The 22385-nt window shown below is 36.1% G+C and overlaps 2 protein-coding genes across 2 annotated transcripts in view; both read right to left on the reverse strand.

The window, feature by feature from the left end:
* The window catches only part of LOC111230685 (potassium voltage-gated channel subfamily KQT member 2-like), a 37901-nt gene extending 21651 nt beyond the window's left edge, over window positions 1–16250 (reverse strand). The window contains exon 1 of the mRNA XM_022757499.1: window positions 15948–16250. Coding sequence (XP_022613220.1) covers window positions 15948–16246 — 299 coding nt within the window. The 5' untranslated portion in view covers window positions 16247–16250. The remainder of the gene's footprint in view (window positions 1–15947) is intronic.
* A 784-nt stretch (window positions 16251–17034) lies between these two features.
* Window positions 17035–22385, reverse strand: part of prex1 (phosphatidylinositol-3,4,5-trisphosphate dependent Rac exchange factor 1) — an 84353-nt gene continuing 79002 nt past the window's right edge. Inside the window, exons 36-40 of the mRNA XM_022757486.1 lie at window positions 22022–22088; window positions 20628–20803; window positions 20380–20482; window positions 19370–19437; window positions 17035–19246 (exon numbers count right to left, since the gene is read on the reverse strand). Coding sequence (XP_022613207.1) covers window positions 19204–19246; window positions 19370–19437; window positions 20380–20482; window positions 20628–20803; window positions 22022–22088 — 457 coding nt within the window. The 3' untranslated portion in view covers window positions 17035–19203. The remainder of the gene's footprint in view (window positions 19247–19369; window positions 19438–20379; window positions 20483–20627; window positions 20804–22021; window positions 22089–22385) is intronic.

Here is a 22385-nt window from a genome sequence, read left to right on the forward strand (position 1 = left end):
ACTTTTTATACCTTCCTATACTATGACTTTTTATACCTTCCTATACTATGACTTTTTATACCTTCCTATACTATGACTTTTTATACCTTCCTATACTATGACTTTTTATACCTTCCTATACTATGACTTTTTATACCTTCCTATACTATGACTTTTTATACCTTCCTATACTATGACTTTTTATACCTTCCTATACTATGACTTTTTATACCTTCCTATACTATGACTTTTTATACCTTCCTATACTATGACTTTTTATACCTTCCTATACTATGACTTTTTATACCTTCCTATACTATGACTTTTTATACCTTCCTATACTATGACTTTTTATACCTTCCTATACTATGACTTTTTATACCTTCCTATACTATGACTTTTTATACCTTCCTATACTATGACTTTTTATACCTTCCTATACTATGACTTTTTATACCTTCCTATACTATGACTTTTTATACCTTCCTATACTATGACTTTTTATACCTTCCTATACTATGACTTTTTATACCTTCCTATACTATGACTTTTTATACCTTCCTATACTATGACTTTTTATACCTTCCTATACTATGACTTTTTATACCTTCCTATACTATGACTTTTTATACCTTCCTATACTATGACTTTTTATACCTTCCTATACTATGACTTTTTATACCTTCCTATACTATGACTTTTTATACCTTCCTATACTATGACTTTTTATACCTTCCTATACTATGACTTTTTATACCTTCCTATACTATGACTTTTTATACCTTCCTATACTATGACTTTTTATACCTTCCTATACTATGACTTTTTATACCTTCCTATACTATGACTTTTTATACCTTCCTATACTATGACTTTTTATACCTTCCTATACTATGACTTTTTATACCTTCCTATACTATGACTTTTTATACCTTCCTATACTATGACTTTTTATACCTTCCTATACTATGACTTTTTATACCTTCCTATACTATGACTTTTTATACCTTCCTATACTATGACTTTTTATACCTTCCTATACTATGACTTTTTATACCTTCCTATACTATGACTTTTTATACCTTCCTATACTATGACTTTTTATACCTTCCTATACTATGACTTTTTATACCTTCCTATACTATGACTTTTTATACCTTCCTATACTATGACTTTTTATACCTTCCTATACTATGACTTTTTATACCTTCCTATACTATGACTTTTTATACCTTCCTATACTATGACTTTTTATACCTTCCTATACTATGACTTTTTATACCTTCCTATACTATGACTTTTTATACCTTCCTATACTATGACTTTTTATACCTTCCTATACTATGACTTTTTATACCTTCCTATACTATGACTTTTTATACCTTCCTATACTATGACTTTTTATACCTTCCTATACTATGACTTTTTATACCTTCCTATACTATGACTTTTTATACCTTCCTATACTATGACTTTTTATACCTTCCTATACTATGACTTTTTATACCTTCCTATACTATGACTTTTTATACCTTCCTATACTATGACTTTTTATACCTTCCTATACTATGACTTTTTATACCTTCCTATACTATGACTTTTTATACCTTCCTATACTATGACTTTTTATACCTTCCTATACTATGACTTTTTATACCTTCCTATACTATGACTTTTTATACCTTCCTATACTATGACTTTTTATACCTTCCTATACTATGACTTTTTATACCTTCCTATACTATGACTTTTTATACCTTCCTATACTATGACTTTTTATACCTTCCTATACTATGACTTTTTATACCTTCCTATACTATGACTTTTTATACCTTCCTATACTATGACTTTTTATACCTTCCTATACTATGACTTTTTATACCTTCCTATACTATGACTTTTTATACCTTCCTATACTATGACTTTTTATACCTTCCTATACTATGACTTTTTATACCTTCCTATACTATGACTTTTTATACCTTCCTATACTATGACTTTTTATACCTTCCTATACTATGACTTTTTATACCTTCCTATACTATGACTTTTTATACCTTCCTATACTATGACTTTTTATACCTTCCTATACTATGACTTTTTATACCTTCCTATACTATGACTTTTTATACCTTCCTATACTATGACTTTTTATACCTTCCTATACTATGACTTTTTATACCTTCCTATACTATGACTTTTTATACCTTCCTATACTATGACTTTTTATACCTTCCTATACTATGACTTTTTATACCTTCCTATACTATGACTTTTTATACCTTCCTATACTATGACTTTTTATACCTTCCTATACTATGACTTTTTATACCTTCCTATACTATGACTTTTTATACCTTCCTATACTATGACTTTTTATACCTTCCTATACTATGACTTTTTATACCTTCCTATACTATGACTTTTTATACCTTCCTATACTATGACTTTTTATACCTTCCTATACTATGACTTTTTATACCTTCCTATACTATGACTTTTTATACCTTCCTATACTATGACTTTTTATACCTTCCTATACTATGACTTTTTATACCTTCCTATACTATGACTTTTTATACCTTCCTATACTATGACTTTTTATACCTTCCTATACTATGACTTTTTATACCTTCCTATACTATGACTTTTTATACCTTCCTATACTATGACTTTTTATACCTTCCTATACTATGACTTTTTATACCTTCCTATACTATGACTTTTTATACCTTCCTATACTATGACTTTTTATACCTTCCTATACTATGACTTTTTATACCTTCCTATACTATGACTTTTTATACCTTCCTATACTATGACTTTTTATACCTTCCTATACTATGACTTTTTATACCTTCCTATACTATGACTTTTTATACCTTCCTATACTATGACTTTTTATACCTTCCTATACTATGACTTTTTATACCTTCCTATACTATGACTTTTTATACCTTCCTATACTATGACTTTTTATACCTTCCTATACTATGACTTTTTATACCTTCCTATACTATGACTTTTTATACCTTCCTATACTATGACTTTTTATACCTTCCTATACTATGACTTTTTATACCTTCCTATACTATGACTTTTTATACCTTCCTATACTATGACTTTTTATACCTTCCTATACTATGACTTTTTATACCTTCCTATACTATGACTTTTTATACCTTCCTATACTATGACTTTTTATACCTTCCTATACTATGACTTTTTATACCTTCCTATACTATGACTTTTTATACCTTCCTATACTATGACTTTTTATACCTTCCTATACTATGACTTTTTATACCTTCCTATACTATGACTTTTTATACCTTCCTATACTATGACTTTTTATACCTTCCTATACTATGACTTTTTATACCTTCCTATACTATGACTTTTTATACCTTCCTATACTATGACTTTTTATACCTTCCTATACTATGACTTTTTATACCTTCCTATACTATGACTTTTTATACCTTACTATACTATGACTTTTTATGCCATTCTATTGTTACGGCTTTGGCCATATTCTGGGGACCTTTTTCTTTCCCTGTGTGTGTGGTTGTGTTGTGTTCTGCCTGTTGTTGCCGTCTGACCCTACGAGAGGGGGTGCCCGTGACGTCACCGGGATTTCCTGGGAGTGCTCCGCCTTTTCGCCGCACCTTCGATGCTCCAGCTGCAAGCCATTTCTCCTGATCAGCTGGGCCCACCTCTCGTCTCCACCCACCGTATAAAAGAGCTGTCATTTGTTTGTTCGGGGCGATCTGTGTTGCCCGTACGCAGACTCGCCACCGCACTTTGTACCAGTGCTTGTTTTGGTTGTGGATAACTGTTTAGAGTCAAGTGAAACTCTGTGAGAGCTAGGGTTGTTTTTTTGGTTGTTGTCTAGCTTAAAGCTAAGTGCAGCTCTGTTAGAGAGCCGGTGTTTTGTTGTTTTGTTTTTCCTTTGTTAGCTGCTGGTGTTCTTTTGTGTTAATTGCGTTATTGGTTGGCTCTGTTTTTCTTGTGCTGCCTCTCTTTTGTTTAACCTGCTTACTTTTGTTAATAAATGACGTTATTTAAACCTAAACATCTTGGGTTTTGTTACTTCCTTTTCCCCTAACGAGCTGGTTGTAACACTATACTTTGTCGTTTTTATGACTTTTTATACCTTACTATACTATGACGTTTTAATGACTTTTTATGACTTACAATAGTATGACTTTTTTATGACTTTTTATGCCTTCCTATACTTTGCCTTTTATACCTTACTTTACTATGACGTTTTTATGACATTTTATGCCTTACTATACTATGACATTTTTATGACTTTTTATGCCTCACTATACTATGACTTTTTCTGCATACTATACTCTGATGTTTTTTTGACAATTTTATGCTTAACTATAGTATGACATTTTTTTGACATTTATACGCCTTACTATACTATGATGTTTTATGCCTTACTATACTATGACGTTTTTTTCCAATTTTATGCCTTACTCTACTACGACTTTTAGGACTTTTAATGCCTTACTATACTATGTCGTTTTTATGACTTTTTATGCCTTACTATACTATGACTTTTTATGCCTTACTATACTATAACGTTTTTTATGTCTTACTATACTTTGTCATTTTTATGACTTTTATGCCTTACTATACCATGACTTTTTATGCCTTACTATACTATAACGTTTTTGTGACTTTTTATACCTTACTATACTATGACATTTTATGCCTTACTATACTTTGACGCTTTTATGACTTTTTATAACTCACTATACTATGACTTTTTATGCCTTACTATACTATGATGTTTTATACCTCACTATACTATGATGTTTTATACCTCACTATACTATGATGTTTTATACCTCACTATACTATGATGTTTTATACCTCACTATACTATGATGTTTTATACCTCACTATACTATGATGTTTTATACCTCACTATACTATGATGTTTTATACCTCACTATACTATGATGTTTTATACCTCACTATACTATGATGTTTTATACCTCACTATACTATGATGTTTTATACCTCACTATACTATGATGTTTTATACCTCACTATACTATGATGTTTTATACCTCACTATACTATGATGTTTTATACCTCACTATACTATGATGTTTTATACCTCACTATACTATGATGTTTTATACCTCACTATACTATGATGTTTTATACCTCACTATACTATGATGTTTTATACCTCACTATACTATGATGTTTTATACCTCACTATACTATGATGTTTTATACCTCACTATACTATGATGTTTTATACCTCACTATACTATGATGTTTTATACCTCACTATACTATGATGTTTTATACCTCACTATACTATGATGTTTTATACCTCACTATACTATGATGTTTTATACCTCACTATACTATGATGTTTTATACCTCACTATACTATGATGTTTTATACCTCACTATACTATGATGTTTTATACCTCACTATACTATGATGTTTTATACCTCACTATACTATGATGTTTTATACCTCACTATACTATGATGTTTTATACCTCACTATACTATGATGTTTTATACCTCACTATACTATGATGTTTTATACCTCACTATACTATGATGTTTTATACCTCACTATACTATGATGTTTTATACCTCACTATACTATGATGTTTTATACCTCACTATACTATGATGTTTTATACCTCACTATACTATGATGTTTTATACCTCACTATACTATGATGTTTTATACCTCACTATACTATGATGTTTTATACCTCACTATACTATGATGTTTTATACCTCACTATACTATGATGTTTTATACCTCACTATACTATGATGTTTTATACCTCACTATACTATGATGTTTTATACCTCACTATACTATGATGTTTTATACCTCACTATACTATGATGTTTTATACCTCACTATACTATGATGTTTTATACCTCACTATACTATGATGTTTTATACCTCACTATACTATGATGTTTTATACCTCACTATACTATGATGTTTTATACCTCACTATACTATGATGTTTTATACCTCACTATACTATGATGTTTTATACCTCACTATACTATGATGTTTTATACCTCACTATACTATGATGTTTTATACCTCACTATACTATGATGTTTTATACCTCACTATACTATGATGTTTTATACCTCACTATACTATGATGTTTTATACCTCACTATACTATGATGTTTTATACCTCACTATACTATGATGTTTTATACCTCACTATACTATGATGTTTTATACCTCACTATACTATGATGTTTTATACCTCACTATACTATGATGTTTTATACCTCACTATACTATGATGTTTTATACCTCACTATACTATGATGTTTTATACCTCACTATACTATGATGTTTTATACCTCACTATACTATGATGTTTTATACCTCACTATACTATGATGTTTTATACCTCACTATACTATGATGTTTTATACCTCACTATACTATGATGTTTTATACCTCACTATACTATGATGTTTTATACCTCACTATACTATGATGTTTTATACCTCACTATACTATGATGTTTTATACCTCACTATACTATGATGTTTTATACCTCACTATACTATGATGTTTTATACCTCACTATACTATGATGTTTTATACCTCACTATACTATGATGTTTTATACCTCACTATACTATGATGTTTTATACCTCACTATACTATGATGTTTTATACCTCACTATACTATGATGTTTTATACCTCACTATACTATGATGTTTTATACCTCACTATACTATGATGTTTTATACCTCACTATACTATGATGTTTTATACCTCACTATACTATGATGTTTTATACCTCACTATACTATGATGTTTTATACCTCACTATACTATGATGTTTTATACCTCACTATACTATGATGTTTTATACCTCACTATACTATGATGTTTTATACCTCACTATACTATGATGTTTTATACCTCACTATACTATGATGTTTTATACCTCACTATACTATGATGTTTTATACCTCACTATACTATGATGTTTTATACCTCACTATACTATGATGTTTTATACCTCACTATACTATGATGTTTTATGCCTCACTATACTATGAATTTTTATGCCTTACTATACTCTGACATTTTTTTTGACAATTTTATGCTTTACTATAGTATGACGTTTTTAGCCGTTTTATGCCTTACTATACTATGACGTTCTTTGACAATTATACGCCTTACTATACTATGATGTTTTATGCCTCACTATACTATGATGTTTTTTTTCCAATTTTATGCCTTACTATACTATGATGTTTTATGCCTTACTATACTATGTCGTTTTTATGACTTTTTATGCCTTACTATATTATGACTTTTTATGACTTACTATACTATGTCGTTTTTATGACTTTTTATGCCTTACTATACTATGACTTTTTATGCCTTACTATACTATGTCATTTTTATGACTTTTTATGCCTTACTATTCTATGTCATTTTTATGACTTTTTATGCCTTACTATACAATGACGTTTTTATGAGTTTTTATGCCTCACTATACTATGAGTTTTTATGCCTTACTGTACTCTGACGTTTTTTTTGACAATTTTATGCTTAACTATAGTATGACATTTTTTTGACAATTTTATGCCTTACTATACTATGACGTTTTTAGCCGTTTAATGCCTTACTATACTATGTCGTTTTATGCCATACTATACTATGACATTTTTTTCCAATTTTATGCCTTACTCTACTATGATGTTTTATGCCTTATTATAGTATGAAATGTTTTTTCAATTTTTTCAATATTACTTATTACTGTACTACGAGGTTTTATGACAATTTTATGCCATACTATATTATGACGTTTTTGACAATTTTATGCCTTACTATACTATGATGTTTTCTTGACAATTTTATGCCTTACTATTGTATGATATTTTATGCCTTACTATACTATGACCTTTTTTGACAATTTTATGCCTTACTATAGTATGACATTTTTTTGACCATTTTATGCCTTACTATACTATGTCGTTTTTAGCCATTTTATGCCTTACTATACTATGATTTTTTATGCCTTACTATACTATGACATTTTTTGACAATTTTATGCCTGACTATACTATGATATTTTTTGACGATTTTATGCCTTACTATAGTATGACATTTTTTTGACAATTTTATGCCATACTATACTATGACGTTTTTTAGACAATTTTATTCCTTACTATACTATGACATTTTTTGGACAATTTTTTGCCTTACTATACTTTGACGTTTTTAGCCGTTTTATGCCTCCTATACTATTATTTCTTTTGACAATTTTTTGCCTTCCTATACTATGACGTTTTTATGCCTTACTATATTATGACTTTTCATGCCTTACTATACTATGTCGTTTTTTGACGATTTTATGCCATAATATACTATGCTGTTTTTATGACTTTTTATGCCTTACTATACTATGACTTTTTATGCCTTACTATTGTATGATATTTTATGCCATAATATACTATGACCTTTTTTTGACAATTTTATGCCTTACTATAGTATGACGTTTTTTGGACAATTTTATTCCTTACTATACTATGACATTTTTTTGACAATTTTTTGCCTTACTATACTATGACCTTTTTAGCCGTTTTATGCCATAATATACTACAACATTTTTTTTACCATTTATGCCATACTATACTATGACGTCTTTGACAATTTTATGCCTTACTATACTATGACATTTTTTGACGATTTTATGCCTTACTATAACATATTTTATGCTTCACTATTCTATGACGTTTTTTGACATTTTTATGCCATACTATACTATGACGTCTTTGACAATTTTATGCCTTACTATACTATGACATTTTTTGACAATTTTATGCCTTACTATACTATGACATTTTTTGACAATTTTATGCCTTACTATACTATGACATTTTTTGACAATTTTATGCCTTACTATACTATGACATTTTTTGACAATTTTATGCCTTACTATACTATGACATTTTTTGACAATTTTATGCCTTACTATACTATGACATTTTTTGACAATTTTATGCCTTACTATACTATGACATTTTTTGACAATTTTATGCCTTACTATACTATGACATTTTTTGACAATTTTATGCCTTACTATACTATGACATTTTTTGACAATTTTATGCCTCACTATACTATGGCGTTTTTTTTCTGTTTCATGCCTCCTATACTATGATTTCTTTTGACAATTTTTTGCCTTAATATGCTATGATATTTTATGCTTTACTATACTATGAAGTTTTTTGATCTTCTTATGTCTTACTCTATGATGTTTTTTTAGACAATTTTATGCCTTGCTTTACTATGATTTTTTATGCTTTACCATACTATGAAATTTTTTGTAACTTTTATGCCTTATCATAATATGTTGTTTTCATGCCTGACTATGCTATCAAAAAATGTAAGGCATACAAAAGTCATATTATAGAAAGACATTAGTGTTGCTAATTACCTTAATGTACATTTCTTTGGATTGCAGGACAACATGCAAAAATACTGACAGTTCTTGAGATGGATATATTTACATGTTACATATATCTATAATATAAAGAGATATATTAAAATACATATTTTTATTAGCTAGATATCTATGTCAATATATGATATTGTTCTAATTTCTAACTTGTTTTTTATGTAATTTTTAAATGTTACATGTTATACTTTAAATACATGATTTTATTTAATTGATTTTATATATATTATGAACTTATATCTTCATATGTCCAGAAGATGTATTTAATGATAATAATATACCCCCCTATAGGTGACATGAACTGCACAAATTCACTTATTTATGTTAATCACTTATTTTGCAATGTAATTGAATGTTATTGCCATTTTTTAAAAGCAATAATCCAGACATTGGCTCCATGTTGCACCAAAATGGCTCCTTCCTGTTCTAAAATGACAGTAAAGCAGATAGGTTTTATTCCTTTAATACACATAATCCCTGAAATGAGATGTTGTGAACAGAGAAGTGAGCTAGCTGCAGGTCTAACTGGACATCAGTTTATGTAACTTCCCTGACTTGACCTTGCCAGACTCATCAGCACCTACTAATGAGGACACCTGCTGATGAAGGAGGGGGACCAAACCTGCATCCTGAAGAAGTCAAACAATTAGCTGCTACAGCCACTCACTTATCCTCCCCTTTACCATCAGCTGAGTTCATTTACACCGCTCCACTATCCGTGGACACACACAGACAGCAGCTCATGGTTATGAGAAAGTCTCGGTGGGAGACGTGGTAAAATATGCTTGAAGCAAAAAACATGTCAACCTCTCGAAAAATGAATGAATGTTATTTTCATGTGTTTGGGCAACGCGTGTCTAGACGTGATTTATAGCGTCTGACAGAAATGTGACTATTATACAGACAGTGAGACTAAATGTATCATTATCATCAAGTGAAATCATAAGTGGACCACTCACTCAGTCATGAGTTTCTCTTGTTATATTGATTGTATTATTAGAAGTGAATGCACTTTTGTTATATATTGAAGAAGCCCACTGTTCTCCTCGTCCTGTTTATGTTTAAAGAGGTCAAGAGCTGCATCTGGAGTCTTTATGTAACTTTAAGTGTCTTCTAGGACATATACAGTAGGCTATGTAAATAGTGGATATATATGTGCATGTCTTGTAATTGTTTGCTATTGGTTGCAAACAGAAGCTGATGTGTATCTCCACCAATCTGTGTTCATTTTGTTCTTGTTCTATAAAAAGTTTACCCTGACTCTGTGTTGTTGGGACAAGGAGTGATTTGTGTTAGCCTCGCCCCCTTGTTGATAAGTAATTGTTGTTTTTATTAATCGCTGGGTTGATCAGTGTCTGTGCTTTCGTTTCTGTGTTTGTGTCCAGTGTTTCAGCAGAAAATCCACCACATGATGACGAGACACACACCTGCATGCCAAATACAACCAGCAGATAAAAGTATATTCCAAAAATGTTGAAGTATTCCTTTAACTACATGCACAACATTTTCAATTTATATCTTCAATCAACTGATCCTGTTAAATTTCCAGTAGGATATTGATCTATTGTTATTTTACTGATACTAAACCATTTCCCAACAGTAAAAGGATCAGGTGTTTCCATGTCAATGGATGTTTCAGCTATTGACGGTAACATTCACATATCAATAAACACACACATGACTGTAGAGCTCTATTTTTACATCGTCTCATCTGGGTTACCACCTCTGTCCCCGATCAAAACTCATGCAGCTGACACACACACACACACACAAACACACACACACATCCACTTGTTGCCAGAGATGTCCAGACGACATCAGTGGGACCGTGGCTATTGATCAATCAAGTTGAGGGTGGGGGCTGTTGTTGGAAGCAGAGAGGCCTGCATTTCCTCCTAAGCTGCAGAGAAAGAAACATTGATTTGCCCCTCTCAGCACAACATTGCCTACCCAGACATACTCATCACGCTAAATTTAGACTGCGATGAACTGGAGGAGAGCAAATAAGGAAGAAAGGATTTTCACAAAGCAAATAGTGCCAGCGACGACCATGTGCCAGCACTGCAGCGTCCTCTCTGTGCTGCTCTTTCGCGGGGTGTCTGAGGGTGACGATGACTTTCTGGGGCGCTCATCTCGCATAAATACATACATGAGTGACACTGCTATTGTAGCTACCTGCTGTTATTGTGTTCCTTATGAGCCAGCGGGTACCTTGATGTGCACGCAGCTGTTACTGAGAAATAATAAAGAGTTTGTTTTTTTTCCTGTTGTGGAAACAGAAATCTCTACTTCTTGTATATTCCCTCTGCAATTAATTAAACGAACCAAGAAATAAAAATCTATCAAGCCTACGCTCTAAAATAATGTTCCTTGTAGCTTGGGGGGGGGGGGGGGGTGCCTGCCAAGTGAGAGCTATATCAGCAAATAATGTAATACACAACGCTGTTGGACGCCAGTTAGAGCAAAATCCATTAAAAAGAGATTTAAGTCGTGTCATGTGGTTGAAATGCAAAATGTGAAGGCCTGAATTTTGGATAAAAATTTTATTTGGTTTGATATTGATAAGACAGAGGAGTCGTGTCACATCAAGACACTTTTATTTATATAGTCAAACTCAAAATCAAGCCTCAGAGAGCTTTACAGTCTGTACATACACAGTTACAGAGAAATGCACAAAGAAGAAATCTGTGAACACAACTCCAACAGATTATCATCATTTTAAACTGACAGTCGCACATCCAGCAAATACAGAGCAAACATGAGTGTTCATTTGGAGACGTGTTTGTGTTCAACCTGATGAATGTGGTTAAATGAAACTTCCCCTACAGAAAAAACACATGAATTTCACATGTTGGAACACGTGCTGGCACATGGGAGATGTGGTTTTGGAACATTTTTGGGGTGTAATGTGAGAAGTAAATTCCCATGTGAAACCTATGTACATAGTTTGTTTTCGTTTGTTTGCATGTTTGTCAGTACTCACATTACTGCACTTGTTGTAATTGGTGAAAATCTGCAGTATTTGTGACATGTTATAACCTGTGTTAACATGTTTTCTACAGGTGAGCTACATGGTGCCACATGCTACATGTGATCAAATGTTCACGTGTTTGTTTCTGTAAGGGTTACACTGCAGACAGGTCAATGAAAACAATGAGCAGAAAGGTGGTGAGTTTGATACTACACGTGCAAACGAGTCTTCATCAAAAACATTTCAAAGTGAACTGACTTCACTGAGTCACTGATCAAATAAGTAGCTTCTAGCAATAGAGCGTTATTTTCTAGCTTCGTTACTTTCATATTCAAAGCACATTGAGAGGCTGCAAAAGCCACAGGATCAATCATATATTTATAAGATTGTTTCTGTGGCTTTCAAAACAACCAGAACATTCAGCAAACTGACTCCTCACAGTAATATTTATCCAACATTAGCAACCACAAGCTAACTTGTCATTGTTGAACTCACAAGAGGTCAAGCTCTTGCTTCAACATCACAAGGTCTGACATTAATATATATTATATAATATCAGTAATATCAGTGGGACACCATCCAGTCCAAGCCATAGCCCACCTACAGGACTCAGACTTCCACCTCCTCACAGCCTCTCTTGAAACAGACCACTCCATCACATCTCAGCAGCTTGGCAGCTAACACCTGTCTGCTACTGTCCTTCGCCTTATTTCTCTCTTCCTCAGTTTGTTTTCGGCAGGCCAGCTCAGCAGAAGAAGAGTGAATAACTACACCAAATCCTCGGCCTGTCTCCCTGCATCACTTTCAGAAAGTTTAACACAAGATTTGTTTTTCTTTTTTCACAGACTGATCGTCTTCTGCTGTGATATTCCTGTTCCTGTTTTCCACTGTGACACATTTTGTCATCTTACAGCTGCAGAGGCCTTTCAAGTCTCTCAGCTGCTGCTTCCTGTGGGGGGGGGCTGAACGAAGCCTTTGTTAGACTTCAAAATGTTGAAACCCAGTTGCAGGGACCTGCATTTTACAAGATGCCGAGTATTTAGATCCTTGACTGGAGATTAACACAGTGAAAAACGAGGATCACTGTGTCTCTCCCCTTTAACTGATGTTGGACCGGAGACAGAACCGGAGAGGAAGGACGGCCTTGGGCTCAGACATCTCAGACAAAGAGGGAGAAAAAGAGTAGGTGAGAGAGAGACATGGAGGCAGCAAGACGGAGAGTACTCTGTATATAGGTACTCGTGTTCCACATATCGATCATTCACACATGCATTACAAACGAGGGCCATGGAACAAAACACCCGCCCAACATTTCCACAGGTAACCCATCACAAAAAAAAAGAAATAGCTGCTGTCTGAGCGTGAGCACGTTGGGGTTTTTTTTTTTTCTTTGCAAAGCTTGTCTTCCTCGGTTCAAGGTAGCGGTATCGATGTGTTTGCCAAACGCTGTCTTTTGGAGCGGAGATAAGGAGGAGAATGAAGGAGGAGGGGGATGATTTGACTGAAGTCAGCACATGATAGTTTTATAAATCAGCTGGCTGGAAGTAAAAAGAGTTGGGATATTAAATGAAGTGTGGTGACGCTGAATAATGTATAGAACAGGCAAGTGGAATAGAGGCAGAGTCGTGGTTACTCTGCACAGATGCTCCTCATGCAGACTGGATGTTAAACAGTGAACTTTGTGTGGATCTGCTTTAATCATTAATCATCATCAGATTTCTGGGTATTAAAGCAGAGTTGTCACTAATTTATATCTCGCTTTCCAGAGGATTCTGATTTTAGACAGCACATAAGCTACTGACCCTCTTCTAACTAGGTTGCCTGGAGTAGTTTGGCTCCAAATGCTTCATTATCCTCCAAAATAACAACAACATCCCTTCTTCCTTGCACTAGATTCAGCCATGAAGAAAGCAGCACTGCCTCCTCAGAGTGACGTCGGTCAATGAAGACCTTCCAAAACGCATCACAAATGGCAAAGAAGGGGTTTTTAGCTGGCTGCTGTAGTATTCAGTTAATATTTCAAAAGCACCCCGAGGGGCCTGTGTATATGTGTGTGTGTGTGTGTGTGTGTGGTTTCATGTTAAAGCGCAGGCTTACTCCTGGGCATCCAGATGTCTCAGGGGAGTTGATACGCTGTGCACAGTGAATTCCTTAATGCTATGGCAATTTCAGCTCCTCAGTATCGAGCATGCAGCATCACTGAACCAGACGGACTCAGGCAAACGACCACCCTCACTTTACCCACCTTTCATTTTGAAAAGAAAAGAGCTTATAGAGTCGTAGGGCTAACACCTGTAATTACTGTAATTGCTACCTTTCATCTTGATATGATGCACAAAACGGCAGCAGGTTACATGTGCGTGTTTGTTTTTTACACATAAAGGTCAGTTTACTAGTGAAGGGGAGAACGGTTCAGCTTGTGAAAACAGCTGAGCAGGATCTTATGGCTGTGGCTGAGCTTCATCAACTCAGAAAATATAATGCTAATGGATGACTGCACTTTTTTTTTTTTGCTCAATATCTTTATTGGACACACAAAAAAATCCAAAAACAGGCCAGACATTATCAGAAGGGAGGGCTGTGCCATACTCCAGAGATCACATCCCCTTCCCATAGACGACACATTTTGAAGAGAAGGTTGTGGCAGGGAGGGTCTGACATACAGATACCATTGGTATTATGGGAAATGTCTCTCAACCAACTTTATGAAAGTGCATTACTGAATTGCTGCAGCTGCCCTTTAATATGTAGGAATTTGTGGTTGCCCGCCTCACTGCTGACCACTCCACTCCACCAGAGGGTCACAGATCATCAACCAGCACATTCATGATGGCATCACCGGAGTCTACAAACGCTCCCAGACTGTCTAGTCACCGGCTGTAGTATCCAGAACACTCCCTTTGCCTGCCTGCACACACACACACACACACACACACACACACACACACACACACACACACAGGCTATACAGTGTGCATGTAGTAGAGTCCACATCACTGAGACTGCAACGTTAATTAGTGAAAGTAGTGACGCGGCGCGGAGCTGTCCACACACCACGGTGCTGAAACCCAATCCTGCCGCAACATATGGCAACTAACTCCAATCAAAGAGAAACAACAGTGCGTGAAACACAGACCGGAGGAATGTCCGACATCACGAAAATCCATCCACCATAACGTCAGTACGACATAAGCGTGTCGCAATAGCCGATATGAAGAGTTAAAGCAGGAGTTCTGCAGGTGAAGTGACACCCCTCCTATGATCAGGCTACAGCAGCCTGGCAGCATGACAACATTTAACCCTCCACTGCGCCATGCGAACATGATCATCAATGTGGAATGAGACACACGACAACCCGCAAAACTCCGAATCATGACTCGAATCATGCAGTGTGTGTGCGTGTGTGTTTGTGTGTGTGCTACCAAAGCAAAAGGCCATAATGACAGAATCAAACATACTTGGTTGAAGCGCGGACATCACTTACACATAAGCGTGGTAGATGAACGCCCATCCCCGCGGTCTCTCCAGCGCATTATAGAGGAAATTCTGTAGTTTCCGATAGCTGGCGTTTTTCTTCGACGGTCTGGGTCTCCCGGCGGAGATGCTGGACCTCTGTCTGCAGAGGATGCTGCTCCGCTTGGTGCTTTCCGAGCCCGCAATGAGCAGCGCCCCATCCCTGCTGGATTCGGGAGCCCCCGGGTCCAATCCAACAAATCCGACTTTGTGCTTCTTCTCTCCGGCTTGAGTTGGGTAAACCCCGCCGTTGAGAGATTTCTGCACCATTCTAAAGTCGAGACGACTCTAACGAGGAGTTGTCCGTGCCCTTGCCGCGGGGATGCATCACCGGTGCTGAGGGGTGTGTGCTGGTGGTGAATGCAGTCGGTGTCGGTCCCCCTAGAAAACCAATTGCAATATCCACGCGAAACTGCACAGTGTATGCTTTTACATTAGCCCCTTCCGGCCATTTGACAGACACAGCAGGGATGGAAATGCTCATAAATTTCACTCCAGTCTAATCACGTTATAGCAATCAGCAAATTAGAGGTGATCTGCAGCCATTTAATGATCCATCATTAACCTCTAAAGTTAAAGTTACAATGACCAATAAAGGCAGCCTCGTTCTGGTGCAATAACATCTGATCCGGTTTGTTAATCTGGAGCTTTCTGATTGGGAGATGATCATCACTGTGTTTTGGGGAAATGACCATGTCATGCATCTAAAGAAATTACCCTGAGATAACCTCTGCACTCAATTCCAGCCCCAAAAGAGAAGCTGCAAGGAAGGCTTTCAATTTGATGATGCATGTTCATGCAATATTCATATGTGCAGCTTTCTTCAGTCAGGGTAATGGACACCTAAGACTATGTCAAGCTGTGTTTTTAAGGTCTGTATTATCTGACTGAACACACACGCACGCACACACGTCTCCTGCCACTATCTGAAAGCAGGAAGATTACGAGATAAATGGGAGGCAAAGGTCCTCACTAGATGGAAACCACTTTTTATGCTGGACATCAAGTCCTCACGTCGGATCAACAACACTGCTGCTACACTGGAAAACATTGTCATACTGTGAAGATTTTATTTACTAGCTTGTTAAGATTGCATTTACAATGATCATTTTTAGAAAGATTCCAACAAAGATGCTTTGTACAGTTATTTTCAAGCAACATAAAATTGCAAATAAAGTATATACAGTCAGGAAACATTAGAATAAATGTAAATAATAAATGTGTAATCAGTGACATCTTTGTCCAGCTACACCAACATGCTGCAGTCATTAGCTAATTCAAACTGGTAACACACACTTAAGACCAGCAGTTTATACAATGTACACTAAGAGCAAATTTGATATGGGACATGATGATAATGGAATTATCCAATGAGTCTTATGTGTCAGGCAGTGGATATAAATCTACAGTGGCCATGCTACTGCCAGGGGATGTGCAGGGACTATTCCAACATGCTCATTTGGAACCAGACTGCTTTTAAATAAATAAAAAGGACTAAGTCATCTGCCTAATGAATGCAGCATGTCAAGGAAGATTCTTGAAATGCATTTAAAACATTTTTTCTTTAAACCAGTCAAATACTACGAGTCGTCAGTGAGGTTACGCTCAACAAAGAGAAAAAAAAAACTTCTCTTCAAATGCACAGTCACCAATACAAAATGTTTTATATACTATATTATTTCCATAAAAATAATGCATTTTAATTTATAGCATTACTCTGCTGCCATAAGACATATCCTATTTTCTTCCTCTGACATAGTTACAGTTTGTATGTACAAGAAATTAAAATCTTCAGCAAAATTCTGTTACTATGATTAAGTCCCGGAAAGATCCCTTTGTTTACATCACCTGCAAACTGCTTACAGTACGTTTTGCTAACACTGCGACTTGTACGGACCAATCATTGTGCTTCTTTTAATACCTACAGTAAATACGACAGACCCGAGACAACATAAAAGCCAATTCAAAAATCAACACAATGTCTTAGTTAACAGAAGGCGATCCTTGAACTAGTACATTTCCATTAATATATTAATAATTTAACAATGATTCAATATCCCAACCTGGCTGCTTGTTGACAAACAATCAGCCCTGTATAGTTTGTTTTTAGCTTCCTTTGTCCTGATTCTGATTAGCTAGCTTCTGTTCATCCTTCCTCCCTTGCACTCCCTGAAGATTTCCTGATGTAATCAAATTCTATAGACATAAATAAAAATGAAGTACACAAGCAGTTGCATCTAAAAAAAAAAAAAAAAGGCATGCCATTGGTCCTTTAAATACTGTTCAATATGTAGGCTGGAATGCTTTTTAGATTCTTTAATACCTGATATAGAATAAGTGAGGGATAAAAACACTCCTTCCAGACACAATAAATAACTATCCTTCATATAGTGCAGTAATACAGTACTCACACTAAAACCTACAGTAATTGCACAGTAACCACATGCAACGGGCTGAGGAAAGAGCAGCCCTGTCTCTCATCCGTCTTTTTTTTTTTTTATCCATCCCTCAATCCCTACTTCCATCTCTCTGTCTACTCTTTGACTTTCGGCATCTATCCAATCTGCGATCACACATGAATACCAGGGTATCCAAGTATTCCACTTCACTTGGGGTCCAAACACTGAGCCCTGGGGAACACCTGCCCACACAGAGAAAGACACAGCTTTCTGGACTTGCAGTCCAAGGCAAAATGGAAAACTTCTGCATTTAGGACAACAGTCAGCTACAGGTAGTTTGGTTAATCCAGTTAATAATAAGAGCTCCGTTATGAGCGTAATTGCTGTGGATGTTGTCGTTGTGAGGCCTCAAACTGACATCTTTCACTCACATTGTGAATATTTCACATCAGTTGTCAAGTCATTCATGTCAGATATGATGTGTAGACAGCCAAAACAGTAATACTTCTATCCGGGTTGTTTCCCAGTACAACAGTACATGACTAGTCTTGCGCTTCAGGCTGCGTCAGGTGCTCCCAAGTAACTGACATTAGTCATCTGTACAGTCTTGTTTAGTCTGTGCGTTGCACTGAAGTCTCTAGTGGTATCCATGCTGGAATGATCCCTGTGTAACTGAGGCAGCGAGGGGGGCAAGGGTCTGTCCATCAGCAGTGTCTCTCGGAGGAAATCCGGTGAGACTTGCCCTCTTTTGTAACCGTCGTCTCTCATCACATCTTCCTCTTCCACATTCACCCTCTCTCTGATGATCTCTCTGAAGTGACGCTTTTCTTAGAGTTCTCCATCTGAGGGCGGCAAACACAGCTTGAAGAGCCTGTTGAAAAATAAAAAAAAAAAGAAATTCAAATGAGAGGATCCGGCTCGTCTAAGGCTGTAAATTGTCCAATGTACTGAAGGCAGGGCAGAGGTGCCTGCTGGAAGTGGATTTATACAATACCTTGGGGCTGATGGAGGCATCTGGTCCATTACCTTGAGATTTTTAGCAGAGAGCTCAACTCTTGCTCCCTGGTGGAGGAGAGAACGTATGTTATAAGCTTCGTTCACAGTGGTGTTAGTTCAATTACCTTCATTAAATAAACGTCAAAAAATTTACAATGTGCAGAAATACTGCACAAACTATTCTTTATATCAGTGATTCCCAACCTTTTCCAACTCACATCCCACTTGAAAATCTCAAAAATGTTGGCAGGCCACATCCAACCACATCACAATACGGAGGCCAAATAATGCCTTCTCAGAGCCCTTTTTATTTTAATGATAACGATCAAACATTCAGGACAAAAGGACGAAAGCAGGGGAAGCTCAATTTTTCTTTTTTGTTTGACATGGGAGAGATCACTTGTCGATAGATCACTTGTTTTTCAACTTTTTCAGGTTTTCAAAGATCAAAAACATAATTCATATATATAGATATAAATATCTAAATATATATCCTTTGACCAAAATTGTGCCGGAAACATACAGTTATTAATATTGTGACACTGATTTCAACCATATTTCACAGCCCTCATTCTTACTAAAATCATTTCTTCTCATATAGATACACACTCACTGGCCACTTTATAAGGCACACCTAATGCAGTCTAATGCAAACTAATACAACTGTTCTGCCTTTAATTCTTTGACAAATTTTTTTTTTTTACATTGCCATGGAGGTGTCAGTTTAATTATATGTGTTAGCATTAGCAGGTTAGTGGTGGTGCTGCAGGACATGCGGAGGTGATTCTACTTTGCCCTCTCAACATAAGACACAACCTTTAACTATGACCTCAGTAATAAACACGTAACTGAATTTGGACATTTCTGACAATGTTTACATTATAATCTTCATAAAGGCAAAATTTATGGCAGAGCTGTTGTACTGAATTGTAATAGACTGACTGTATGTGAAACGACGCTACACTTAGTTCAGAGATATGACCCCATAAGGGACCCCCGCTCATTTACCTGTTTACGCATAATGTCCATGGTCTGCATGATGCAGCGTGGAATGAGGCCGTGATTCCTGGCTAAGATCATCGCCTGCTCCAGTGTCACACTCAGGGTACATCTGCAAAGAGTGGAAAAAAAACCAAAGTTTATGAGGTTCAGTGGTGCATGTCATCCCCTCTGCACTGTGTTAATCTTTATTCCAGCTGACAGTCCAGTGATACGACACAAGCAGTGTTATAATGTCTGTGTGTTGCCGGGCTGACCTCTGCATGCCTGTGCCACACATGGTGATGTGGCAGGCTCCCAGGCGGTTACACAGCTCAGAGGACACGCACAGCACGCTGACACCTGACGGGTGGCCGTGGGCACTCGGGCGCACGTTGATATAGGACTGCATTATTCGACAGAGGTCGTCCAGTGTGTTGAGGGGTCGCAGCAGCTGTGAGGGGGGAAACAAGTGAAGGACGGAGAGGTTCAGTGGTTAAATGGACAGCTAACAAGGTAATACAATACAATATCAGTATTGTGTCCATCTTACCAAGTCATTCAGACAAATACTGAGTGTTAAAATCTGCATTTTATAAAACCAAGTGGAGAATAAAGCAACTTCTTTCCTATATAGTTTCACCAATTCTGTTTTGTTTATTCTCAAGACAAGTGACTGGGAAATAAAAAAGCAAAATACGCCAAGATAATCAAATCAATTCAATTTGTATCAGAAACAAGTGAAATTATCTCACACCACTTGATTTATTTTATGGTGCGTTCCAGTTGAACTGGGAAGTCGGAAAGATGGCCGCTCTGCGCCTCAACAGAAGTGTAAGCTGTTATATACGGTTTATTAGCACTTCTGGCTTATTTGTGTTTCGTTAAATCAGTCGTACACACAGTAGAGTCCAACTTCCATCTGAGGACGCGCTGCTACGGTGTGTGTATGCCCAAACTACCACATAATAACGTGTTGTTATCAACTGGCATTGCTAATAATAACAACAACAACAATAACGAGCTTCCAACTCGTTGCACTGGAACGCTGTCAACTCGGGTGGGACATCATTCCCAGCTTCCCGACATCCAACTTCCGAGGTCAATGGAACGCAGCGTTGATGCTCAGTTTAAGACTAAGTTGAGTAACTGACTTGTTAAGATGGTGCACCAGCAGAAACAGAAGGAAAACCATCAAAGATAAAAGAAAGAGGTTTAACTCTGTGCAGTCTTTCTTTTGAAAGACAATGAAAACCTGAGGAAACTATGTTCTATTTAGTTTTAATCACTGGGATCTATTGCAGCTACAGTCAGTTTGGGACACTAGAATTTCCTTTCTAATCTAATCATCGCTGCAGTTCAAATGGAAACGGTTTATAATGCTGATGTGTTGAGGTTAGTTGGAGTTAATGGGAGGAGTCTTGACGAGCTAGTGGGGGGATTCCAGTGGAGGGAACAGGACACCAGTTCATCTTACTTTTGAAATGCTTGGTTGAAGGTCTCTAACTTCAAGGCCCAGTATCTGTGCTTGCATTTATATTCAGTCACAACATTATATACAAATGGACTTACAGTATGTTACAAGAACATGATATAAACCTGTAATGTACACATTCTGTGAGCACAGCAAAAGCAGTAAATGGGGAACAAATCAGAGTAAGTGTATATTTACCTGGTCGATCTTCATAGCTGTGGTGTTTGAGTCAGTGGGGAGATTGGACTTCTCCAAATAGAAAGCCCTGTTGAGACACCAACATCTCTATTTCAGTTTTTAAATCTGGTTTGGAAACCTACAGATTTTTTTTCCCTCCTCCGACTCACTTTGTGCGAGAGCTGAGTCACCTAGCATTGAGAGCACTTCACGATATAGAATATGCATCTGCTACAGTGCATGTTTCATTTTTTATCGATGTTGCATGAGTCATTTCCTGGGAATTGGTGTGCACATATCAGAAATCACGACCCTCATAACAGGCTATTAATAAAACATGATTATGTTACAGGGCAATAATCAATAACAATCAAGGAAGACAATG

This window comes from Seriola dumerili, unplaced genomic scaffold, assembly GCF_002260705.1.
Source record: "Seriola dumerili isolate Sdu_G_001 unplaced genomic scaffold, Sdu_1.0 BDQW01000278.1, whole genome shotgun sequence".
Taxonomy (NCBI): Eukaryota; Metazoa; Chordata; class Actinopteri; order Carangiformes; family Carangidae; genus Seriola; species Seriola dumerili.